Source organism: Anabrus simplex, chromosome 11 (assembly GCF_040414725.1).
Source record: "Anabrus simplex isolate iqAnaSimp1 chromosome 11, ASM4041472v1, whole genome shotgun sequence".
NCBI lineage: Eukaryota > Metazoa > Arthropoda > Insecta > Orthoptera > Tettigoniidae > Anabrus > Anabrus simplex.
The window spans coordinates 83,984,827-84,012,765 of NC_090275.1; the positions used below are offsets into that span (position 1 = coordinate 83,984,827).

The window sequence follows — 27,939 nt, forward strand, 5'->3', positions numbered from 1 at the left end:
TTTCATATCATACTTTGCAACTTTATCTGTCAAGCACTCTGATATTTTCCTTATGATGTTTGAACTTCCTGCAGTGAAGCCAGATCATCGACAAATTTAATATCTTGAATATTTTTTCCTTCTACTTTCACACCAATATATGTGTTCTTTATGGACTTAATCAGGATCAGCTTGGCAAAGTCATTGACCAGTTCCACTCCTTTACAAATCTTTGCACATCCAATTACTTCATTTCTAAGCCCAAAAGTAGCATTCTGATGCTGGTGTAGATAATAAGTTAGGCTGATTATTTACTGGGGGTGGCCTATTATTTTGTTCAAGGAGAGGAAGCAGTTTTTCCCAGGATCACTATGGTTGACCTTTGTAAGTCTGTGGGTTAAGTTACATGGAATACTTAAAAACTACTGTCATTAAAAAATTACACAACCGATATAACTACAGTAGAACCTCTGTCATCCGGAACACTTTTAACCGAAATACCGTTTAACTGAAAATAAATATTTTAGGTAAAACAAATTAAAGGAGCATTGAGTGCCTCCTTCCCTTCTCTGCTGTCAACTCATTTTGTTTTTCCCCTTTCATTAGTTCCATTGTTTGCTATGTTAAGTTATGACAAAGGGGATGAGTAACGAAATGTTTGGATTCTGACCCTGAGTACCTCCTTTCCTTCCCTATTGCGAATAGTTTGTTTTTTGTCCCTGTCATTAGTTCCATTGTTCACTGTGTTTTGACAGAGGGGTTGAGTAACGGAATGCGTAGACTCCAACCTTGACTGCCTCTTTACCTTCTCTGTTGCCAACTCAGTTTATGAGGGGATGAATCAAAGCCTTCCGACATTCTGCTAATGAAACGGAACTGTGACATAGCGGCTAGAGAACGATGTGAAAAGAAAGTAGAAGATTTTTTTCAAAAATATATTGCAATATGTACAGAATAAATATATGCCCTATGGAACATGATTTGTTCTAAACATCTACAGTAGTTTGGGTTTATTAAAATGCTTTGTTAGCATTGTATATGTATTGCCTTCTTTTACTTTAATATAAAACATTAAAAAAAGTTCCTTAACTCCAAATTTATATTGTAAGTATTATCCAAAATTTTCATTATCTGAAACCGCCTTTCCCCGTTTTGTTCCAGGTAACAGAGATTTTACTGTAATTAACTATCCAACAATAGGTACAATTGTGTTGAATATTAATTTTTTTTAATTTGCTTTACGTTGCACAGACACAGATATGTCTTATGGTGATGATATACTGTTATTGTATTCTTGAAACTCTAGTTGTTTTGGTTCAGAAAGAGGTTGCATCCAGGAGATAGTGGGTTTGAACCCCACTGTCGGCAGCCCTGAAGATGGTTTTTTGTGGTTTCCCATTTTCAAACCAGGCAAATGCTGGGGTTGTATTTTCATGGCTGTTTCCTTCCCATCCCTTGGCCTTTCCTATCCCATCGTCACCATAAGACCTATCTGTGTCGGTGCAACATAAAGCAAACAGTAAAAAAGGAAAGAGGTTGACTAAGCCTTGTGAGGATGGTTGCCACAAGACTTGAGAGACTGCGGCCTAGTCAGAAAAACTGAAATAATTAGCTGCATTGATTTTACTGCACATGCAACTTTAGATACAAACACGGCTTCTTGCTGCTGTCGAGAATTTGTATGATACCCTCTTCTCATTCATATGGCAGACGTGTTCAAACCCCCAAAGTGTCCTCATCTACATAACTGCTTCAATAGGTGGCAGGTATTCACGTTATTTCTGGATGATTTCATTTTGTAATATCGTAGTATGTGGTCATGGAGAGTAATGCTGAGAATCTGGAAAACTTCCAGTTTCTGAAAGTCTCATTTTAAAAGGACCCATGTCTCAAAACCATACATTAGGATTGGTAAAATCAATGCATGAAAGAGACAGATCTTAAGCCTGATTATGTTGTTCTTCCACAAGCACTACCTAAGTGCTCGCCGCTGCCTTGTATAATCCTGTTATGTGTTTCCACACTTGATGCCATTTCCTTATCCCTGACAGTAATCCCAGGTATTTGAATTGTTGGACTTGTTCATTTGGCATGCCGCTGAGATGAACTTTGACCTGTAACCCAGTTATCATTGGATCCTAATTAGCTGAAAGTCTACTGTATTTGAAATAGAATACTAAATTAATTTTTTTTTATTTTGCCAAAAGTAACCAAATCTCTTTATAATTAAACCTTTATTGTGATGATTATCATCTAATGTTGTTTCAGGCACTGAAATACCTCATGAGACCTGTAAATGAATTCTACACCGATCTTAACAATATCACATGGGGAGATACTATTCGTACCCGAGGAGTGCTCACAGAGTTTCATGGACAGCGAGAAGTGAGAACAACAAAAATATGTATCCTTGAATTTAACTTCTGATTTTACTTTGAGTGCTTAGTGATTCTTTTTATCACAAAATAGTATCAGGTATAGTCAAATATAAACATTGTAACATTATTTGTTGTTGATGAAAGAACGGTCATAAACCACCATCGTTTGTATTGCTGCACGATGTATCCACTGTCGCATACGCCAGAACACCGGTTACTTCTTCTCAACAGGGCGTGTGAATACCTCTGGCAGAAATACAGGCCCAACAATGACATGGCAATACCCGATGGTTGTCAAATCTTGCCAGTATATCTGTGACATGATATTGCCTCCAAACTAGACGTCATTTTCTCTGCACACATGTCAGATTCAGCTAGTTACTGACAGTAAAGGCTTCTCTGACTAACCCTTCTGTGAACTGTTTGCCTTGATGCAACTGTTGTAGTGGCTGCTGTGAGGTCAGATCCCAGTGCGGTGCAGTCCTATGATTCTACTATCTCGCCATTATGGCCAAATAATGGTCCTGTCCCTGGTCTTCTGTGCACGTTTTTGGACTCCGCATCCGAGAAACGGCTGCTATGTGGACACTTAAGCTTGTGACTGCCCAGCATGAACCTCCACCACAGGGAGTGGTCCGCGTCTTCTCTGTGCCATAGTTGAATGTTTAGGCAGTGAACGTATAAGTTGGACGAATACACTGGCTGATCGGGGCACTGACGCCATCGCTTTCATGGTTGTACGAAGACAGGTATGCCATCTGCCGGGCAGAATATGGGTGTAGTATCATATGTTTACACGTTACTATCAAATGATCGTGTTATGTGGTCAAATGGACATGGGCAAAAGAATTTCCATTTGTTACTTTTGTTATGGTCATTTTGAGACACTAGTGTCGTTTTTCTTCTTTTTTTTTGGAATCTTACCATCCCTAAGAAGGGTCCGCACTTATTGGTAGGAGAAGGAATTCTTTTGCACCCTGTTGATGATCTCCATTGTGGTTAAGTTGTCTGTAGAGACTATACTACTTAGGTAGGGGAAACTGTCCACACTCTGCAACTTGTGGTCTACTAGTTTGATGCGTGCTGGTTGGCCATCTCTGTTACTGCCATCACCACTGCCTTAGTCTTGCTGATCATAGGTTGAACTCTTGACACTTGGCTTTCCTTGTGTGGAGTCTTGCCTGCACCTTGCCCTCTGTTTCTCCTTTGCCATTTTCTTTAATTCCTTTAGACGCTACATATTTAACACATTCAATACCAGCTTCTCAGTATGGCATTTAAATGCTTGGACTGGCCCTTTTCATCCCTTTCCTATAAAATCCCTTTTCCATAAAATCTATCTCTGTATATAAAAGGCTAATTCTGACTGGCTGTAATCAACGCCCAGCCAAAATTACGCGACATAAAGAAATGGAATTTTGGGTATACATTTATATTACAGTGTAGGTGCTCACTAAGGGAGGATTTTTGGATATTCCTTCGCTAGGGGGGTGAACTGTTTAAATGAGTACATCTATATCTCATAACTTAACAGTTTACAGACATAAAAATTGGTATTTGGAATCTATTTTAAAAATAAATAAACACGTATTTTTCCGTTTTCTGAAAATTCCCTTTGGGGGAGGGGTGTGTGAAAAAGGGGTTGAATACCTTTTATGACGATACTTATATCTCAAAAAATGAAGATATTACAGATGTGAAAATTTGTATTTTGAATCTTCATCTATATAAATAAAGTTGTAGGGGGTCCACTGTCTCTAATTTTGTTTGTTTTGCCAATTTTTCAATTATTTATCTGTTTTAGGTCAACTCAAGACCGAATCGGTGGTTTTTATTTTTCGTGTCTGTTTGTTCCACCATCACGGCGAAACGGCTGGATAGATCTCAACCAAACTTCATATTTAGAGTTTACTCATCCCAAGGAAGGTTTCGATATGCATATCATTCTAAAATCTTTGAATAGACGGGGGTTTTATAGGAAAACCAGAACAGTTTTCCTCCATTTTCTCTTATACTATTTTTTTCTGTAAACTCTGTGGACCGTATGTGAAACGCATCTTCATTATAAACAACTTTCGTTATGTTCATATTTTACCTTACTCTTCAAATGACGGAGAAATTTGCCATTTTCTGTGGGTACGATGCTCTGCATTGAGTGATCAACAGACCGACAACGAACCTACAGGTTACCATGGCAGCGTCTCTGACTGCATGCCAGCAGGGAAGTAACATATTGCCATTTTCCTCATCATGCCTTTAAATTCGTGGTTCCTTTCTGCGGAATATCGTTGGAGGTTATAACTGTCCTCGAATAGCTCAAGTAATAACACCATTAGTCATCTTCTTATCTGTTTACCTAAGAAACCCTGCGCCTAAAATTCTCATCTGTTACCACTTTCTTATATCCATAACTCACACCAGCATAATTTATTGAGGGGCATTCGATTTTCCAATACATTCACTTGGAATTTACATATTTGTACTCATCCCGCTGTCCTCAATTATAATCCTATTTTTGTTTAATTTCAAGTTTCTCAACTATATTACTTTCTTCCTTAATTACTCTGTATGTATGCAAGTGCTAATCCCGAAACCTAGACAATCTTTTCTTTGAGGAAATACAACTTCCAGGCTATGCAAATGTATAACTTTTGGCCCCGGAAAATTTCGGAATATGGATGTAATTTTAACGAAGGTGCTGACCTTCCTTTCGTAATACTTGGTGGCTAAACCATAAGTCGTATCACAAAAGATCGCGTTTCAATTTGGAGAGATCTACAACTTTGGGCCTAAGACATTTTGTCGTATCTCTATCCCTTATTCGTTAAATAGTACTGCATTTCTCGAGTTCAAGTTAATTTTGTACTTTTTACACGTGTATGTTATTGTTTGGCACACTTATAGGAAAGATGCAAACATGACATTGGGCAAGCACATTGACATGAACAGTGGCCATATGTTCGCAAAATTGTATGATTCCAGGGTCACATGAGAAACAAAAAAATATATTAGTATGTGAAAACTGTACCAAATTTCACCCCCATTCAATGCCTAACTGAATCTAAACCATAAATATAGGAGATACGAGAAGATGTCATAGGACCAACCATGCAGAACATTGAACAAGGCGTCTGATGGTGAAGTTCGTTTGTAAGTGCAATTTAATATAGTCTTACTCACTGCCTTTGCAGTAATTTATGGAAAAATCCGTAGACAATGTAGAATACTGTAGCGAAGCATGGGTACATTTGCTAGTTAAAATAAAGAAACGCGTATTTTTGTTTTCGGAAAATCCACTTAAGGGAGCTTGAAAAGACGTGAAATAGGTGTTGAAGTATTTTTTTTATGATACTTAGCAATATAATGAAAATCGTAACAACCGTGTGTCTGTACATTGACTATTTTGGCAAAATTATCGTACAGTTATCCGTTTCAGGTGTAATAACGACCATCTGCATGTTTTAGCTTTCGTTTCCTAACTCGATTGTGAATGGCAGTCGGCAAGTCAGCCTGCCGATGTCATCAGAACTCCACAAATCGCACTTCACATTGGAAACAACGTATGGGGTCTTCCCCATGCTGTTTCTTGGATAACGCTAAGAGACATGCAATTTAAAAAATCTCTTCACTCTGCGAATAGTAATTTTCTTCAGTATCCTTATACAGTGTAGAATACCGTAGCAAAGCAGGGTACATTTGCTAGTATAAAGGGTATATATAAAATAACATGTACTGACTGACTGATTCATCATCGCCGAGCCAAAACTATTGGGCATAAAGAAATGATGTTTTGGGGATACATTTATATTAGTATAGGTGCTTACTTAGGGAGGATTTTTGGATATTCCATTGCTAAGGGGGTGAAAAGGGGAGTGAATTGTTTAAATGAGTATACATTTGCTAGTATAAAGGGTATATATAAAATAACATGTCCTGACTGACTGATTCATCATCGCCGAACCAAAACTACTGGGCATAAAGAAATGATATTTTGGAGATACATTTATATTAGTGTGGATGCTCATTTAGGGAGGATTTTGGATATTCCATTACTAAGGGGGTGAAAAGGGGAGTGAATTATTTAAGTGAGTATACCTATATCCCAAAAACTTAAAAGTTTACAGACATAAAAATTCGTATTTGGAATTTTCTTTACAAATAAACACATTTTTTTTTGTTTTCAGAAAATCCCAATAAGGGGTGTGAAATAAGGTGAAAAGGGGGTTGAATACCTTTTATTGAGGATATTTATATCTCGAAAACTGAAGATGTTACAGACATAAGTATAAGTATTTATTCATGAACATAACAGGCGTTCAGCCCCAAATACATGTTCACAATAAAATAATCCAACCTAAGCCACCACGTTCACAACAATAAATAAAATAATCATAATAACTTAACTAATAAAAGTAATAAAGCCCTACAAACTAACTGGCCTACGGTTGATTCCCTCGAGGAACCATTAGCCTTATCACATAATTTAATATAAAAATATAAAATACCGCTTTTCTTGACCCAATTCCTCATTGCTGGTCCCATACTACCCTACACAGAAAGGGAAAAGAAAAATCATACAATCAAATCTCAACACTGGTCTCCCTCCACACTTACCTTAAGTACCACTTTTCTTTCAACACATTAATACAACTCATGTTGCAACTTATCCTTATTTACTCATGCTTGATCTCATTTAAAACCCAAGCCATGCTCAGCATTACATTTGCTATCGCAACCATCTCTCATTATGTCCTTGTGCTTTCAGCACATACGTCATCTTCATTGTTCTCTAGCTTACTCTCTGTCCAAACCATAACAACCAACATTCCGCAGTTGCATTCCAATCCACCATACACTACATTTACCAACCCGCATTTACTCTTACAAACTCCACCTACTGTACCGAAAAGGTATAGAAAAATAATACAACACACGCCACCAAACCAAAATTTACAAAATGACACCACTTAATACAATCACCTCTCCAACTCCAAAAATGTCAGCAATAAATAAAACCATCTCAATACCAAACCATCTTCGCCTACAAAAACCAAACACTCATATACCAACACTTTTCCCACACCACATTTCGTTTCAATAGATAATAAAATCACCTTTACAACTCCAAACATTCATTATTACACTACCATTTAATACCAACACATTACCTCATATACCACCTCTCAATCTCCCGAATTCAGTAATCAATGATCCGATTACATCAACTTACTAATACCAAACACAAATACAATAATACCACTTCCCAAATCTAAAATCATTCAGCAATAAATGAACCATCTACATACAAACTCCTGGATTCAGATACCACCTCTTACCCACAATTTCCATTTCAGATCCACCTCATATACCTTCCACAATATACCACCAAATCAAAATTTACAAAATTTAAGATTTACAAAATAACACCACTTCTCACCACATTTCAACCATAGTCCTCAATAACTGCGACCATTTTATACCACCACTTCTCCAACACCTCATTTCAGCAATGTGACACATCATAACTTAATCATAACACATCATACCAAACACAAAAGCTATTACAACTACCATTCAATACCAACACATCGCTTCATATACCACCTCTCAATCTCATACCACACTATCATACTATCCCCTTCCCTTATATACATAACTATTCCACCCCCCTACCCCCTTGTCCACCCTCTAACTCACCCTCCTTCATTTTACTCTCGCAGTCCTTTTTTGCCGCACATAAATACCTGTTTAATTCACCCCCTTTTTCCCACTGTTTAATAATCCATCTCAAGATTGCTTTCTCATCCTTTCTCCCCAAAATTTTCCGAAGCTCGGCACTCAATAATCCATGTCTTATCTCCCTCGTTTCCTCACAGTCTCTTAGCAAATGAAATTCATCATTCAGAGCTCCACAAAGTATACACCTTGTCTTATCCCCCCCCTGCAGCCACCCTGTATTCCTTTGCAATCCTAACAGCCACCACATCATCCCATACCGTTTTGACCTATCAACGTATCTAATATTCAACCCTGCTAACTCCCCTATTTTCGTCAAAACATTCAGCGAGTTTCTCAGTCTGCTTTCCCCCAATAATTTCTGCCTATGGATATCTCTAATTCTCCTTTCAAGTATCTTCATCCCTCTCACTTCTGTCTTCGACCAGACTTCCCCCCACAGGTGTCCTAATCCTATCCTCTCCAAATATCCCTTTATTTTTTCTAGCCATCCACCCCTATACATGCTCCTACATTGCTGTTCATACGCTGCCTGTAATACCCTCCCACCTTCCTGTCTTTTTAAATTCATCCAGTATCTAACTATTCTCTTCACACCCTCTGATTCCAAATCCTCCCCACACATTAATTCCGCCCCTGCATTTGCTGTGCACCTCGGTAAGCCCATTGCTAACTTAGCAAAACTACTAACAATCCTTCTTAGTTCCTCTCTTTTCTCATCCAGCCCCCAAACTTCTGCGCCGTACAATACCCTCCCAAAAATTACCGACCTTAACACTAGCCTCAGTGAACTGATACCCGGGTATTTGGCTATCAGATTTCTGACTGAGGCTAGGGCTGCCAATCCTCTGTATTTCACCCTTTTGATCTGGTCATTCCTCGTTCCTTTATCATTAAAAATAACTCCTAGGTATTCCAACTTCCTTACCTGTTCCAATCTTTCTCCCTGAATTACCCATTTACCTTCTGTCTTTCTTCTTTTGTCTACCTGGACTACTAATATTTTAGACTTATTTCCATTAATTCTCAATCCCCATTTCCTCGCAAATAGCGTCACTGAATTTAACGACCTATTCATACCCCCTGAAGTTAGCGTCATCAATAACACATCATCCGCAAATATCAGTCCTGGTACCTCTAAACCATTAATTACCGGCATAGCCCAATTTTCTGCCCCAAACCCCTCTTAAAATATTGTTGATAAATAAAATAAACAGTATTGGCGATAACTTGCACCCTTGTTTTAAACCCACCTTGGACTCTAAGGGTCCACTCAGTCTCTCTTCTCCCAATTTTACACAAAACCTGACAACCCTATATATTCCTTCCACTGCCCTCAACATCTTTTCCGAAATCCCTATCCTGCCTAATTTCTCTAATAGGGCCTCTCTATTCACCTTGTCAAAAGCTTTCTCAAAATCTATTGCTGCTACATAAACCGTACTTCTAGCCATATTCTTATACTTTTCTAGAATAGTCTTCACTATCATTATATTATCCACTGTTCTTTTCTTTTTCCTAAATCCCCCTCGGTAATCTGACAAAATTTCATTTTCTTCCGCCCACTCGCTTATTCTGTTCGCTAACACTCAGTGTATATTTTACTCAAGGAATCCAACAGAGATATACCTCTATAACTGTTCACACTGTTCCTACTACCCTTCCCCTTGTATATAGGGCATATAATTCCTGTTTCCCATTCCTTCGGTACTTACCTCCCTCAAATATCTTATTGAATAGTTTAATTATGCCCCCTATCATTATCTCATTTTTGCTAATTTCCTTCCAAAACTTGTTATTTATACCATTACATCCCCCGGCCGACTTCGCTCTGACTCTGCTTATCACTCTCAGGATTTCCTCCCTTGTGATTTCTTTATCCAGATCATAAATTGCCACTCTCCTATTCCTCCAAATTACCTCTTTCCCCATCCCTCTCCATCCTTCTTCCCCCTTTTCCCCTAGTAATTCATCAAAGTGTCTGACCCATTGCACTTCCTCAATACTCGTTTTCTCTATATTCCTCCCACCCTTAATAATTTTATTAATCTTGTTCCATACTCTCTCAAAATTATTTGTCTTGCAGTCATTATTTATGGCTTCAATTTGTTCCTCTAACCACACCTTTTTGTCTCACAAATTTTCTTTTTATACTCCTTCCTCAATTCACAGAAAATCTCCCTTTCTTGGCCCCCACCTTTCCTTCTATATTCTCCTAACGCGTCCATCACCTTCCTCCGCATTCTTTCACACTCCCTATTAAACCATTCTTCTCCCTCTTTCTTATTTCTCTTTCTAGCTTTCGCCTTCTGCGCTATTATCTTTATTGGATGTAGCAGCAATTCCAAGGCTTTATCAGTATTACTCTCTTCTAATGCCCCTTCCGACCCATATTTCAGAAGTTGTAACTCCTCTTTTACTACCCTATTCCAATCCCGGCCCACCTTTTCTGACCATTTATACTTATTATAACCACCCCCTTGTTTATCATTCGTCTCATCCTCCTTCCTTGTACACTTCTCTTCCCCCCTTTTCAGCATAACCCTCACCGGGAAATGGTGTGATTCAATCCAATCTCTTATTTCCATTCTTACAATATCCTCAATCACCCCTTCCGAACTTAAAACCATATCTATCACACTACCACCTTTCTCAGTAACATATGTCAATTTCCCCATCCTGTCACCCTCTATCCACCCATTCAGAATATACAAATTTCCCACAGCACACATCTCTAGGAGCTTCTCTCCATAACTGTTTATAATTTTGTCCTCACTCCTTCTACTTTTCAACATACACATTCCATCCTCCCTACTACATACTGGGCTCTGTTCCCCTATTCTCGCGTTCCTATCCCCGAATAACAACATATCCTCTTCCCCTGGAAACATTCCTCTTATCCTACCAATATCTACCAATAACTCTTAAAAAAAAATATTTATTTGCATATGCTGAATTACTAGGATGGCAGTAAACAAAAGCTAGATTTATTTTCTTCCTCCTTCCCTCAACCCCTCCCATATTCAATCTCAACCATATGGTTTCTTTCATATCGGTCTCTATATCTTCTACCATTTCCCTAATTTCTTCCCTAATTAGAACTATCATCCCTCCTGGTGCTCGTCCCTTATTCTTCTCTTTTCTTCTATATTTATATTTTATCACAAACCCCTTCCATGAAATCTCCCTCCCTGTTTCCAGCCACGTCTCTAAGAGTGCCACAACATCGAAACTTTCTATTACTTCCCGAACTTTCTTATTTCCTAATTTGTTCCTTAGTCCCTCAATATTCACACATCCTATTTTCCAATATAGTTATAACTTTCCCTCCCTCCCTTCTAAGTCTCCCCCCTGTATTCTTACTTCTTGTAGTTATCGACCTCTCATCCCTTATCTCCATTCCTCCTTTTTTAACCAACCTATTCCGTTCCATGTCCTCTGTATCTTCCATCCCTTTACGTACTTTTCCCCAGATGTCTTTTAAGCTCCTACTTCTTCCTTTATGCATAATTTTTTTTTACCTTCCTGTCGATCAGTCTCCTCGTGTCCTTTCTTGCTCACTACACCACTGCACTCTGCTCTCACCGATTCTTGCTGCTCACCCCCACTCACCCCATCACTATTTTGGTCTTCTGAATCCACACTGCACTGTCCGTTCTCTTCTGCGCTGAGGTCCTCTTCTTCCACGTCTCCCCTCCTCTTTGTTACTTCTTTCTTCCTTCCATCTTGCCTTGTCATCTCTCCTCCCTCGGAAATAGTGCATTCGTCCATCTCCTTTAGTTTCGCCACTGAGTGCTCCCTCACCCATCGTCCGTTTGTCACCACCAACCTCTGACCTCTTATTCGGGCCTTTAGCCCCTGATTCCTCGCTCTCCATAAGTGCCTGTTCAAGATCTTCATATTTTCACTTCCTTCCCTTCCTAAGTCTCTTTTCACCCCTACTTTCTGTCCCTGTAAATTATTACTGTTACATAACACAATATCTGCCATTAAGGTTGAGAAAAAATGTTACCCTAATAGGCCTCCGACCTCTGGTTTTTCCAACTCTCTCTACATCATCAATGTCTACTTCACTGAAGTTTATCTTCATTCTGTCTTGTATGACTTCTACCACCTTGGATATCAGGTCAACCTTGCCCTCCCTCCCACCTTCCTCAACTCCATATATAAATATGGCTGCCTGTACCCCTCCGCTTCTTTCTTCATCTTCATCACCTCTTCTTTCAAATGTTTCACTTCCCCTCTCAATAACTCGATTTCCTTCTCATTATTGTCCACTCTCCTGCTCGATTCTTCTGTCTTCGTTTCAAGCCATTTCTTCATGTTCCCTAATTCCTTTCTCTGCTCCTCCATCATGTCCTTTATTTCCTGCACCTTATCCCATTGACACTTTTCCTGAATTACCTCACTCACTACCACCTTGAGTGCTGCCAAGTCCTCTATGCTAAATTTTCCGCTGGTATTTGGGCCTGGGTTTAATTCCACCCCCCCAATAACCAGCAACACCGCTATCACCGTCACTACCAGTACCGCTTCACTCATTATTACTCCTTCTTTTCTAAGCACCCGTCCATTCTTGGTCTCCTTCGCCTGCCATCTCCCAATCGCGGCCCGGTACTGCTCAATACCGACCATGTTCAAGGCACGCACTACACCACACAACCTCGCTCCTCAGCTGCTCGAGCTAGACTGATGTTACAGACATGAAAATTGGTATTTCGAATCTCCCTTAATAGTAAAGAAACACATATTTTGTTTTTGTTTTTGGAAAATCCAATTAATGGGTAGTGAGCAGGAATGACAAAAGGGTGAATTTTTAAAAATACTATTTTTATAGTACAGGGTCTTTATTTATGGTTGGCAAGGACTTTCTCGCTCGACCTTGGCCGCCAGTGACTGTTCAGTTGCCGGCTACCGCACGTGCGTATGTACGGCAGAATACAGTGCTCAAAATCATTACATTGCATTTTATTCACCATGTTTACAGTTTATGTTCAAAACATGCATTCTCACGCATTTCACTCACCATTTTTACAGTTTATGCTGAAAATGTTCCCCATGCGCTGCCAAACATAATCGCATCTCCTAATTAAGTTTTCGGGTACACTACCAAAGTTCTTCAGCACTGATGTATGCAATTGCAGCTTTTTTTTTTTGCTAGGGGCTTTACGTCGCACCGACACAGATAGGTCTTATGGCGATGATGGGATAGGAAAGGCCTAGGAGTTGGAAGGAAGCTGCCATGGCCTTAATTAAGGTACAGCCCCAGCAATTGTCTGGTGTTAAAATGGGAAACCACGGAAAACCATCTTCAGGGCTGCCGATAGTGGGATTCGAACCTACTATCTCCCGGATGCAAGCTCACAGCCGCGCGCCTCTACGCGCAGAGCCAACTCGCCCGCTTATTGCAGCTCTTATATTGTCTTTAAGTTCATCTAGTGTGTGAGGGTTGTTCCCATAAACTACATTTTTTAACATTCCCCACAAATAAAAATCACATGTCGTAAAATCTGGGCTATTAGGAGGCCACAGATTTTTACTTATGATCCTCGTACCAAACACGCTTCAGTAAGGAGGTAACGACCTTTACGTCTATTTTTATTGTTTACTGAACCTGTATGTTTGAATCTCTTGGCCAGTTGTTTTATTGTCCGATTGATAGGAATGGGTCTCCCTGGAAATTTTGCTCAAAACTTTTGTCTTGTTCTAGCACACGATTTTCTGCACTTAATGCAAGTATTGTGCAGATATACACGTTCACGTAACGAATATTTCCCATACATTACAGCACTATACGCAATCACAGTAATACGCTATACAAGACGACATACAGCATGCAGTAGCTTCATTGAACACACTACTATCTCGGAGCTCAGCTCTCAACAACTGCAGAAGTGCCGGAAAACGCGCGCGCCAGCGGCCGGTAGCAGCCAAGGTCGAGCGAGAAAGTCCCTGCCAAGCATAAATAAAGATCCTGTATATCTCAAAAACGTAACATGTTACAGATGTGTAAACTGGTATTTGGTATCTCCTGTAAAAGTAAAGTGACATAGATAATTTGTTTCTGGAAAATCCACTTAAAGGGAACTGAAAAATGGGGTGAGTTTTTAAAATATCTCAAAACTTAACATGTTACAGACGTGAAAATTGGTACTGTATTTTCAATCTCTTTTAAAAATAGAGAAACAAGTATTTTTTGTTTTGGAAAAAAAACACTTAAGGGAGTGGGGGTAAAAGGGATTGAAAACGGGGTTGAAATACATATTTTTGTGTTTACGGAAAAAATCTACTTAAAGGGGGTGAAGGAATTGAAAAATTAGTTGAATTCTTTGTATGAGGGTACTAATATCTCAAAAACTAAAGATGTTGCAGACGTGAAAATTGGTATTTGGAATCTCTTTTAAAAATAAACATGTATTCTTTTGTTTTTGGAAAATCCACTTAAAGGGTAGTGAAATAATTGAAAAATTAGTTTAATCATTTGTATGAGGATACTCATAAGTTATCTAAAAAAATTAAATATGTTATGAAAGTTGGTATTTGGAACCTCCTTTAAAAATAAAGAAACAAGCATTTTTAGAGGAAAATCAAGTTTGGGGGTGGGGGTGAAAAAGGAGTTGAATTCCTTTTATGAGGATACATATACAGTAAAACCTCGTTAATTCGAAGTCGTTGGGACTCAAAAATCGGACTTCGAATTACGTGATTTCGAATTAACCGCCAATTCGCAATTCAGAAGTACCAACCCTTGCCGCGTTACGAAATATTCTAAGGCCCGTTACTGCATGCAGTTAACCTTGATTCACAGTTTATACCCTTCAAATGCCATGAAAAAAGAACGATTTCCAAAATGTATCCAAAAAGGTGCATTTACAGTATTCAAATAATGCACTTGGATATCTCACCGGCAAATATAACCTCACGCAACGAAAGAAAGAAAGAAAGAAAGAAAAAAAAAAAAAAAGCACGATTCAAAGACGAGGAGAAATCTATGCTGGCTCCCATGTGCAAGTGCTTTATTCATTGGAGTACTATACTGTATGCATTTTAGATGCCTTGTATTTACACAGAAAGTACCCGATGCCCTTAAAATCAAACTTTCCTATGACTCTATCCTTGTACGATTTCCCGCCATGGCACTTTTCTCGTACTTCAGAAATGTAAACACTTGCTGCGTCACAAAGTATTCTAAGACCCATTAATACATGCAATCACCTCGATTCACAGTTTAAACATTTCAAATGCCATAGAAAATCTATTTCCGAAATGTATCCAACAAGGTGCATTTACAATGTTCAAATAATGCACTTGGATAAATCACTGACGAACATAACCTCACGTAACGAAAGAAAAAAATCACACAATTCAAAGACGAGGATAAATTACTCTGGTTCCCATGTGCAAATGCATTATTTTTTGGATATCTGTACTGTTTGCAATTTTAGATGCTTTGTACTGGGATGGAAAGTGTCCGACGCCCTTAAAACGTAGCTTATAGGGGATAAAGTTTCTCGCTTCCATGTGCATTGCAATTGCAACGCACTTCAATGATCCCCATCCCCGACCCTTGTACGATTCTGCGGCTGGCACTTTCTCCTTCAAAACCATAAGACCGTTTGGGCTCGCATTAAAATAAAGCAATGCAGTTTCATCGGCAATGCCAGTATTGTTCGGTGCCTACGAATTTATTATATGAGCCACGCTTTTTCGTCAACTGTCGGCATCGCCAGCGTTCGCGCATTCTGTTTTCCCGCACACTGCCTGTTGCGTGATATTACGGCGTTCCTGAAAAGGTTGAATACAAAAGAATTCCGATTTCATTCAACTTGGCAATCATGAAGCGCACTGTAGACCCACCGAAGTGAGTGTAAGTGCGGAAAGCTACCCCTGCACGTTCCGGAAAACGCGTTCTATTATGACGCGGATAAATTTTGAGTTGAAGTTACTCTGTAACATACTATTGTTTTAAAATGTAAAGGCAGTTTCGAATTAAAAGTCTGAATTTCGGTAATGGGGCCGACATTGTACTTCGAATTACGAATTATCTGCATTTCGAATTAAACAATTTAAATAACATGCAAAACTGTATCTCATGTCTTCGGGAACGAGAGCTTCTTCGAATTACGTGGGATTTTGAATTAACCGATTTCGAATTATCGAGGTTCTACTGTATCTTCCTCCTGTATGAACCACGTGACCTTGCCGCAGTGGGGAGGCTTGCATGTCCCAATGACGCAGATAGCCGAGCCGCAGGTGCAATCATATCGGATGGGTATCTGTTGAGAGACCAGACTAACGAATGGTTCGGATCTCTGGGTGGGGACTACACGAGAGGGGGGCAATCATCAGGAAGATGGACACTGACATTCTGCGAGTCGGAGTGTGGAATGTTAGAAGTTTGAATCGTTGTGGTAGGTTAGAGAATCTGAAAAGGGAGGTAGATAAACTAAAGTTAGATGTAGTTGGTATAAGTGAAGTACGTTGGCAGGAAGAACAGGATTTTTAGTCAGGCAACTACCGAATTATCAACACGAAATCAAACGGGAAATGCAGGGGTTGGTTTAATAATGAATAAGAAAATAGGGCAGCGGGTAAGCTACTACGACTAGCATAGTGAAAGAAATATTATCGTCAAGATAGACACCAAACCAATGCCCACCATAATAGTGCAGGTCTATATGCCTACTAGTTCAGCGGATGATGAGGAAATCGAAAGAATATATGAAGAGATAGAAGATTTAATACAATATGTAAAAGGTGACGAGAATCTAATTGTGATGGGAGACTGGAATGTAGTGGTAGGCCAAGGAAGAGAAGGTAATACAGTAGGAGAATTCGGATTGGGACAAAGGAACGAAAGAGGAAGTCGGCTGGTTGAATTCTGCACTGATCATAATTTAGTCCTTGCCAATACTTGGTTCAAACACCACAAACGACGGCTGTATACGTGGACGAGACCTGGAGACACTGGAAGGTATCAATTAGACTTCATTAGGTGTTGGATTACAAAACTTTCCCAGGAGCAACTTGGACTCCGACCACAACTTGTTGGTCATGAAATGCCATCTGAAGTTGAAGAAAGTGAAGAAAGGAAAGAATGCAAAAAGATGGAATCTATACAAGTTGAAAGAAAAAAGTGTGAGGGACTGTTTCAAGGAACATGTGGCACAAGGACTAAATGAAAAGGTTGAAGGAAACACAATAGAGAAAGAGTGGTCATGAAAAAATGAAGTCGGTAGGGATGCTGAAGAGATGTTAGGAAGGAAGAAAAGATCAACTAAAAATCGTGGATAACTCGGGAGATACTAGACCTGATTGATAAACGATGAAAATACAAGAATGCTAGAAATGAAGAGGGCAGAAAAGAATAAAGGTGATTAACCCCTCAGCGTCGCAACAATTTTAGGAACTTCCTACCCCGCGGCCGGATGAGATTTCAACTACGTGCGACTGAAATACATTGATTCACTTTAAGCGTTACTACAAGTATAAGAGTAGCCTGATATTCACGAAATTTTGAATTACTTATGATAGAACTATGTACATGCAGATAATGATATAATTACTTCACATTATCTTAGTAATTTAGTTTCATGTGATAGAGTTCGAAGCACTCTTCGAGACAGAGACCTACGTCACACTCCTGGCAGCAGTACACCGACGTCGTCTTTTCTCCGGGTTTTGAACACACGATACAATGTCTCTGAGGTTTGTATTTCTTACACTTGTGTGATAATTTCATGATAAAATGTCTTTCCTGCCTGCAACCTTGGAACTGTATTATCTGATGCACGCCGGCCTTGAATATTTCGTTTCCCGGCCCGAGCGAGTATATTTTGTAAACAAACCTTCCTCCAGCTGAACCCGATAAGATAACTGCTCAATGTTTGTCCCTGTGACTTGTCTGGACGTTATTAGAGAATTTAGGAATCCTAATTTACTGTTGAAAACGTCCCTTTGACCTGTATAATTATCAATAGTCTTCTACACGAAATTTCCAAGTACTGGTTCCTTCTCATCGTCACTCGTCATTTACCACTGCATCCGCCACAGCCGCATCATTTATTTCATTATCACTGCTACTAATACTGTCACTACTACTTCCGACTAAACTCTCATCTAAATTATACAATATTTCAAGCACATTCCTGTCAGTCAAACCACGGCTGAGCGTGGCGCGTCACGCGGACTCATGAAGCTGCAGCGAGGCCGAAAGCAGCAGGACGAATCTGAATGAGGGGAATAACATTCATGACGAAACAAACCAACTCGATACATATATCCGATAAAAGGTCGAGACATCGTCTTTCAGGCGAGATATATACCATAAACAACTGGTTCTCGTATCGTATGACAGAAAGCAGCACTAACTGATGTCTACACAGAGCGCTCGTGGAGAGTTACGAAAATATTACAAGCTGAGAAATAAAGACAATATGATAAATAAACCGCACTACCAATGTACAAATAGAGCAAAGAACATCGCACGAAAAGACAAACTTCTCAGATCATCATTTGTTTATTTTATTACGTGGGAAAGAATGAAGCAAACAGGCTTTAAAAAAGCAGAGATTACTAGTGCTCAGACTTACTTGACAAATATTTACCCTTACAAAAACAACTACATTTTAACGATCTTCATTCTTATTTTACAACACTGATAAACCCCAACATTTCATCTTGGAAACAAAACAATTTGCAAATCCATAACTCCAAAACTCTTCGCGCTATAGCCGTAAATGCGAAACCATGCATGGGTCTATACCACGTATAGAGGTCGGCGGCTACGGAAGAAAAGAGGGTCTATACAACGTATAGAGGTCGGCGCTGAGGGGTTAAAGAATCAAGTGGATAGAAAGTGCAATGTAGCTAAGGAAGAATGGCTGAAGGAGAAGTACAAGGATATTTAAGGTTGTATGGTCCTGGGAAAGGTAGATGCTGCATACAGGAAAATCAAGGAAACCTTTGGAGAAAACAAGTCTAGGTGTATAAATATTAAGAGCTCAGATGGAAAGCCACTTCTAGGGAAAGAAGACAAAGCAGAAAGATGGCAAGAACGTATCCAACAGTTGTATCAAGGTAAAGGTGCAGATAATTTGGTTCTGGAACACGAAGAGGCTGTTGATGCTGATGAAATGGGAGACCCAATTTTGAGGTCAGAGTATGACAGAGCTGTGACCGACCTAAATAGGAACAAGGCACCTGGAATTGATGACATTCCCTCTGAATTACTGACTGCCTTAGGAGAAACCAGCTTGGCAAGGTTATTCCATTTAATGTGTAAGATATATGAGACAGGAGAAGTCCCATCCGATTTTTGGCAGAATATTGTTATACCTATTCCCAAGAAAACTGGTGCTGACAGGTGTGAAAACTACTGCACCATTAGTTTAGTATCTCATGCCCGCCAAATTTTAACACGTATTATTTACAGAAGAATGGAAAAACAAGCTGAAGCTGAGTTGAGAGTAGATCAGTTTGGCTTCAGAAGAAATGTAGGAACACATGAAGCAATCCTGACTTTACATCTGATCTAGAGGATCGAATCAAGAAGGACAAGCCCACTTACATGGCATTCGTAGATCTAGAAAAGGCGTTAGATAATGTTGATTGGACCAAGCTATTTACGATTCTAAAGGTGATTGGGATCAGATACCGAGAACGAAGAATTATCTACAATTTGTATAAAAATCAGGCTGCAGTGATATGAATCGAGGGCCTTGAAAAAGAATCAGCAGTCCAGAAAGGGGTGAGGCAAGGCTGCAGTTTGTTCCCCCTCCTCTTCAGTGTTTACATAGAACAGGCTGTGAAGGAAATCAAAGAGGAATTTGGAAAGGGAATCACAATCCAAGGAGAGGAAATCAAAACCTTGAGATTTGCCGATGATATTGTTATTTTATCTCAGACTGCAGAAGATCTCGAGAAGCTGCTGAATGGTATGGACGAAGTCTTGGGTAAGGACTACAAGATTAAAATAAATAAATCCAAAACAAAAGTAATGAAGTGCAGTCGAACGAAGGCAGGGGATACAGGAAATATTAAATTAGGAAATGAAGTCTTAAAGGAAGTAGATGAATATTGTTACTTGGGTAGTAAAATAACTAACGATGGCAGAAGTAAGGAGGACACAAAATGCAGAGTAGCACAAGCAAGGAAGAGCTTTCTTAAGAAAATAAATTTGCTCACTTCAAACATTGATATAGGAATTAGAAAGATGTTTTTGAAGACTTTTGTGTGGAGCGTGGCATTGTATGGAAGTGAAACATGGACGATAACTAGCTCAGAAAAAAAGAGAATAGAAGCTTTTGTGAAATGTGATGTTACAGAAGAATACTGAAGGTGAGATGGATAGATCGAATCACAAATGAAGAGATACTGAATCGAATTGGTGAGAGGAGATTGATTTGGCTAAATTTGACGAGAAGAGGAGATAGAATGATAGGACACATCTTAAGACACCCAGGACTTGTGCAGTTGGTTTTTGGAGGATGTGTAGGTGGTAAGAACAGCAGGGGTAGACCTAGGTTTGAATGTGACAAGCAGATTAGAGCAGATGTAGGATGCAGTAGTTACTTAGAAATGAAAAGGTCAGCACAGGGTAGGGTCGCATGGAGAGCTGCATCAAACCAGTGTATGGACTGATGACTCAAACAACACATATATCTCTAAAACTGAAGATGTTACATAGTGTAAAACAAAAACTAAAGGTTTCCACCTATTCAATACTGTTTGTTGTAAGCTTTAAAAAATTACATATATTTGTTGAAACTAGTTTTGGTCTTACTAGAGACCATCATCAGTCAAAATCACAGTAATGGCAAGACATAATTAAGTAAATATGTCTCAAATATATATATATATATGAAGCAAGCATGAAATTCAAGACAAGTAAAGACTTTAAAAACACTTAACACAATCACATGTCCTGTCCAAGCTCTCAGCTTTCCTCCAATTAGAAGACTACACCTCACAGAAGACCAGGTGAAACATTAAAATATCAGCACTAGAGACATCTTCTAGAACTCAGCTCAGCTGAAACAAGTGTGAACACAATGATGTTGATGGGAAAGTGTTGAGATGTTCATTTGTTTCCAATATGGATTATTGAAGAAGCCCTTAAAATACCAGCACTTGAAGAATCTTCTAGAACTCAGCTCAAAATACCATACTAGAAGTTTGTTGTCCCTCAACAATAAGGGGATTTCAAGGATTGACAAACATAATCTATATATATAAAATAGCTTGTCCTGACTGACTGACTGACTGACTGATTCATCATCGCCGAGCCAAAACTACTGGACAAAATTAAATGAAATTTTGGGGATACATTCATATTAAGATGTAGGTGGTCGCTAAGAGAGGATTTTTGGATATTCCGTCGCTAAGGGGGTGAAAAGGGGGGTGAAATTTGAAAATGAGTGAATCTATATCTCAAAACTTTAAAAGTTTACAAATGTAAAAATTGGTATTTAGAATCTTCTTTAAAAATAAGGAAATACGTATTTCTTGGTTTCAGAAAATCCCAATAGGAGGGGTGAAAAAGGGGTTGAATGCCTTAAATCAGGATACCGGTAATTATATCTCAGAAACTGAAGGTATTACAGACCTGAAAATTGGTACTTTTGATCTCTTTTAAAAATAAAGAAACACGTATTTTTTTGTTTTTGGAAAATCCAATTAATGGGAGTGTGAAAAGGGGGGTGAATTTTTAAAATCAGAGTAGCTATATCTCAAAACTTTGAAAGTGTACAGCTGTAAAAATTGGTATTTAGAATCTTCATTAAAAATAAAGAAATACGTATTTTTTTGTTTTCGGAAAATCCCAATAGGAAAGGTGGAAAGGGGTGAAAAATGGGTTGAATGCATTTAATGAGGATACTTATATCTCAGAAACTGAAGATATTACAGACCTGAAAATTGGTGTTTTGGATCTGTTTTAAAAATAAAGAAACACGTATTTTTTGCTTTTGGAAAATCCAATTAATTGGGGGGGGGGGTGAGAGGGGGTGAATTTTTAAAATGAGTGTATCTATATCACAAAACTTTTAAAGTTTTTAGATGTAAAAAATTAGTATTTAGAATCTCCTTTAAATATAAAGAAACACGTATATTTTTGTTTTCGGAAAATCCCAATAGGAAGGGTGGAAAAGGGTGAAAATGTGTTGAATGCCTTTAATGAGGCTAATTATATTTCAGAACCTGAAGATATTACAAACCTTAAAATTGGTATTTGGGATCTGCTTTAAAATAATAAAGAAACAGGTATTTTTCGTTTTTGCAAAATCCAAATAATTGGGGGTGAAAAGGGGAGTGAATTTTTAAAATGAGTGTATCTACATCCTAAAATTTTAAATGTTTACAAATGTGAAAATTGGTGTTTTGAATCTCCTTTAAAAATAAAGAAACATGTATTTTTTTGTTTTCGAAAAATCCCAATAGGAGGGGTGTAAAAGGGTGAATAATTGGTTGAATCCTTTAATGAGGATACATATATCTCAGAAACTGAAGATATTACAGAACTGAAAATTTGTATATGGGATCTCCTTTAAAAATAAAGAAACACGTATATTTTTGTTTTTGGAAAATCCAATTAATGGCGGTTAAACAGGAGTGACATATTTGGGTGAATTTTTTGAAAGACAGTATCTACAGAATATCTGAGAAACGTAGAATGTTACAGACGTAAAAAGTGATATTTGGAATCTCCTGTAAATGTAAAGAAACATAGGCGATTTGTTTTTGGAAACTCCACTTAAGGGGAACTAAAAAGGGAGTTACATTTTAAAATTAGAATTTATACAGTATATCTCAAGAAACTTAACATATGACAGAAGTGAAAAATGGTATTTTTATCTCTATAAAAATAAGGAAACGTGTATTTTTAGTTTTCGGATATAGCACTTGGGTGGGGGTGGGGGGGAGTGACTGAAAATGGTGTTGAATTCTTTTAATTAGGCTACACTTATCTCAAAAATAAAGATGTTACAGACGTGAAATTTGATAATTGGAATCTGCTTTAATAGTAAAGAAGCACGAATTCTCGGAAAATCCAATGAATGGGGAGGGGGGTGGTGAAAGAATTCAAAAAATTAATTGACTTAATTGTATGAGAATACTTACATCTAATAAAAACTAAAGTTGTTAGGGCCTACAGACGTGAAAATTGGTATCTGGATCTCCTTTAAAGACAAAGAAAAGCCCGTTTTGTGTGGGAAATCATCTTGGGAGGCGTGAGTGAAAAGGAGTTGAATTCCTCTCATGAGGACACATAAATCAAAAACTGAAGAAGTTACAGTCGTGATAATTGGTATTTAGAAGATCATTTACTATTAAAGAAACAAGTATTTTTTGCCAGAAAATTCACTTGGGGGGGGGGGGAGGAGTGTGAAAGTGAAAAAAAGTGAATTATTTTAATCTGAAAACTGAATGTAATAGACGTAAACAATGGTGTTTGGAATCTCCTTTAATCATAAAGAAACACGCCTTCTTTTATTTTTTTTGGGAGGGGGGGGTCAATAAACTTAACGGCGGTGGGGTGTAAAAGGAGTTGAGACCAATTGATTTTACTGTTCATAATGTATTTATAAGGAGCCTCCGTTTATCAGGCGGCAGCGCAGCGGCCTCTCATAGCTGGGTTCCGTGGTTCAAATTCCGGTCTCTCCATATGACATTTGTGCTGGACAAAACGGAGGTGGGACAGGTTTTTCTCCGGATACTCCGGTTTTCCCTGTCATCATTCATTCCAGCAACACTGTCCAATATAATTTCATTTCATTTGTCATCCATTAATCATTGCCTCAGAGGAGTGCGACAAGTTTCGGCTGCCGGGACAATTCCTATTGTCGCCAATAGATGGGGGCTTTATTCATTCCATTCCTGACCCTGTCGAATGACTGGAAACAGGCTGTAGATTTCTTATGTACTTATTCTGTTCATAAACCGATCATTTTTAATATTTCCTGGGTTCGTTTTCAAGAGCCATCTTTCCCTTCGGAGAACGTTCTTATATTACAGTACCTTCTCCTGGCATATAAATAAAAATTTAAATACATTTGAAATAAACGATAGGAATGAGATTGACCGTCCAGTTTTTCACCTCTATAATAAGGTCAATAATGCATGGAAGTATGTCATTCATATGGCCAGAAATCCCCCACACCTGCCTACGCGCGACAATGGTGCTGGTCACATTGTCAACAATGACAATGGCAGCAGATGTAATTTACCGCCAAGTAGCGGTCTTGCATCTTGCTATTGGGTCCAGAACATCTATAATAATAATAATAATAATAATAATAATAATAATAATAATGTTCTGGACCGTCGTCAAATGTGCGGACCGCACTGGAAACGGGTCCTGGACGGGTAATGACTAAGAATGCAGTCCGGCTGCGGGTTCAGAACCGCCAAGGCACCCAAGACGACACCACGCCGGGTCTCCTGAAGGATTTCATCCATATTAAAAATGCTTATAGGAAAAGATGGCAAAGATTTAGGGACGCAACTGACCGGGTGGAATACCTGGACCTAGCCCGGGAAGTACGAAATCGATTGCTGGAGAGAAAGATTGAAAAATGGAGGGAGACTTGCCATAATCTATTAGAAAACGAGTCAGATCGCGAATTTTGGCGGATTCTCGCAGAAGACGAGTCAGATCGCGAATTTCGGCGGATTATATGTCTAAAACAATAAGCATTCAATTATAAATTTCAGTATAATACCGTAGCGAAGCACGGGTACCTTGCTAGTACTGTATATAACAGCTTGAAATACGATGCTGTCTAGGAACAACACTGGGAATGAAAGGGTTAATATAAATGATGTCACTGATCTTATAGATCAGCTTCCACCTCCCTTCCTCTTATTGGGCAATTTTAATGGCCATCACCCCCATACGGGGTTCTGAGACGCCTTGCTCCCGGGGAGAAGAGCTGGAAATATTAGTAACAGCGCTGGATTTATGTATTTTGAACACAGGGGAACCAACTCACTTTAGTATACGTTATGGCATATATTCTCGCATAGGCGTAAGTCTATGCAGCCGAATATTGGTTCTGCTGTTTCGGTGGAATACACACGACGATCTTTGTGACATTTTCCCATTATCCTTACTTTGATGAAACAAAAATCTGTCGAGGCTCCCACTCGATGGGTTCTACATGCTGATTGGCCAAAGTTCAATCCCTAGCTGTCTTTAACGCCGATACCACGCGGACCGTAGACTTCTAAGTAACTTATATAACACAATCCTTGCTGCTGCTGAGGAGTCAATTCCTTCCTTCTCAGGGCCTCCTCGCCGAAAACTCGTTCCTTGGTGGAACGAAGAAATTGCAGTAGCTATCAAAGAACGCCGTCATGCCCATAAATGTTATCGTAGGCAGCCTACTATGGCCAACTTAGTAACATTTAAGAAACTACGCGCTAAGGCGCGAGTTCTTATTTGCCAAAGTAAGAAAGCTTCGTGGGAGAGATATGTGTCGTCTATGACGTCACATACTCCAACATCTCAAGTGTGGACTAAACTTCGACGTATTTCGGGTATCCAAGGATCATCTTCTAAACCGGGAATTTATATTGTAGGCTCGTCACTGAACCTCTCTTGATAGCTAACCATCTAGCTGGTAATTTTGCGGACGTATCTTTCTCCGGGAATTACCATCGTGATTTCCTCGCTCTGCAGCGGGAGGCAGAACGTCATCACCTTAGTTTTGCCACTCAAGCTTGAGAGGACTATAACGTGCCCTTTACGGAGTGGGAACTCCGCAGTGTCATAGCGCTTTGCAAGGACACGTCTCCTGGACCAGACAACATCCATAACCAGATGTTGAAACACCTTAGTGATGATAGCCTACGATATCTCCTTTGTGTGTTCAACCGTAACTGGATAGAGGGTGATTTTCCGTCTCAGTGGCGAGAGGGCATAGTCATTCCTGTCCTCAAGCCTGACAAAGATCCTAAGTATGCAGGAAGTTACAGACCGATTTGTCTTACAAACTGCCTGTATAAGCTATTTGAGAGGATGGTAAATCGCCGACTTGTGTGGTGTCTGGGGAAACAAGGACTCTTGTCCGAGTACCAGTGTGGTTTTCGAGCCACTCGATCGTCCACTGACCACTTCTCCGCCTAGAGAGCTCTATCCAGGATGCGTTTTACCGCAAACAGCATTTGGTAGCTGTTTTTTTTTACTTAGAGAAGGCCTACGACACCACCTGGCGATATGGTATCCTTTCAGTCCTGCATCAGTGGAGATTCCGAGGTAACTTGCCGGTATTTATTGTGAATTTTTTGTCCCTCCATCTATTCTGTGTCCGAATAGGGAGGACATATTCGCAATACCATGTTCAAGAAAATGGAGTCCCACAAATGGTATTGTCGCTGCTCCTGGTTCAGCAGTAATACCGTCGCTGTATGTGGACGATTTTGCTCTGCACTATAGCTTGCGTAGTATGGCAGTCGCAGAGCGACAATTAGAGCAAGCTATTAGGAGAATGGAGCAGTGGACCTTAGAATATGGCTTTCAGTTTTCTACCGCAAAGATGTCTGTTGTCCACTTCTGTCGTCAACATACTCTTCACCCAGATCCTGAGCTTTATCTAGGGAATGTCGCTCTTCCTTTACTTGACACTTACTGATTTCTTGCGGTCCTTATTGATAGTAAATTATCGTGGGAGCCAAACGTGCGGCAGCTAAAAGTGCAATGCACCAAGAGGCTTAATCTCTTGAAGTTTCTTAGCAGCACTAATTGGGGAGCAGATCGCACGGTGCTCCTACGATTCTATCGGGCACATATTTTATCCCGGTTAGACTGCGGCAGTGCAGCATATGGCTCTGCAAGACCAAGTGTCCTTTCAAAACTGAACATCTACCACAGCGGGGTTCGGTTGGCGACGGGAGCTTTTCGAACAAGCTCCATAGCTAGTCTGCTTGCTGAATCTGGTGTGCCACCTTTACACCTGAGAAGCCAGCAACTCCTTCTGGCGTATGCTGCTAATTTGTGAGAGATGCCATTTCACCCAAGCTCTCCTTGTGTATTCAACAATAGAAACCGTTGGTTGTACGCCGCTTATCCTCGAACAACATGGCCGGTTGGAATACGCCTGGATAGCAGTCACATATTGTTTCACGTACCTTCGGTTCCTTGCCTCGTCAGACAACCAACTGGGGTACCTCCGTGGATAGTATGACGTCCTGAAATAATCCTGGATCTGCACACTGGCCCGAAGGTAGACACTGACCCTTTGATTTATCGGAGGCTCTTTCTGTCAGTTGTTGGCCGGTATCCAGGTTCAGTCGTCGTTTACACAGATGGCTCGAGAACAGACACTAAAGTGGGCTGTGCGTTCGTTGTCGACACTGATAGGTTTCTTTTTGCTCTCCCGGTAACCTGTAGTGTGAATACAGCAGAGCTCTATGCTATCTGTGAAGCTCTGCGCTACGCACTGTCAAATGAGCGCCGACACTTCCTTGTGTGTTCTGACTCCTTGAGTTCAGTACAGTCTATTGATACCTGTTTCCCTCAGCTCCCTCTGGTGCAGCGGATCTGTTGTAACCAAGGTTGAAGTTTACAAAACACAACTTTTATTGCTTCACTTTATGATATTTACACAAATAACTGAAATTTATTTTGAAGCAAAAAGGAATATTGAATCTTGAGAAAAGTTTGTCTTTATACAATATGTACAGGTTTACAGTCTTTATATACACTCCTATCTTGAAAAGATAGTCTTTGTGAATTGACACGTTGATAGTCGAAAACTATCTGGCACACTAACATAAATGTCCTTGAGAGTCCTTGTTTGTTGAAGTGCCTGAATTCCTAAAAAGCAAGTTCAATTGATTGAAGAAA

At 39.4% G+C, this 27,939-nt stretch overlaps 1 protein-coding gene across 3 annotated transcripts in view; it reads left to right on the top strand.

The window, feature by feature from the left end:
* Positions 1-27,939, top strand: part of LOC136883512 (uncharacterized) — a 67,094-nt gene that overhangs the window by 17,498 nt on the left and 21,657 nt on the right. For all 3 annotated transcript variants that reach the window (XR_011018838.1, XM_068229701.1, XM_068229702.1), the window contains one exon: positions 2,248-2,383. Coding sequence is in view for 2 of the 3 variants with exons in the window: in XM_068229701.1 (XP_068085802.1) it covers positions 2,248-2,383 (136 nt within the window). In the remaining variant the exon portion in view is untranslated. The remainder of the gene's footprint in view (positions 1-2,247; positions 2,384-27,939) is intronic.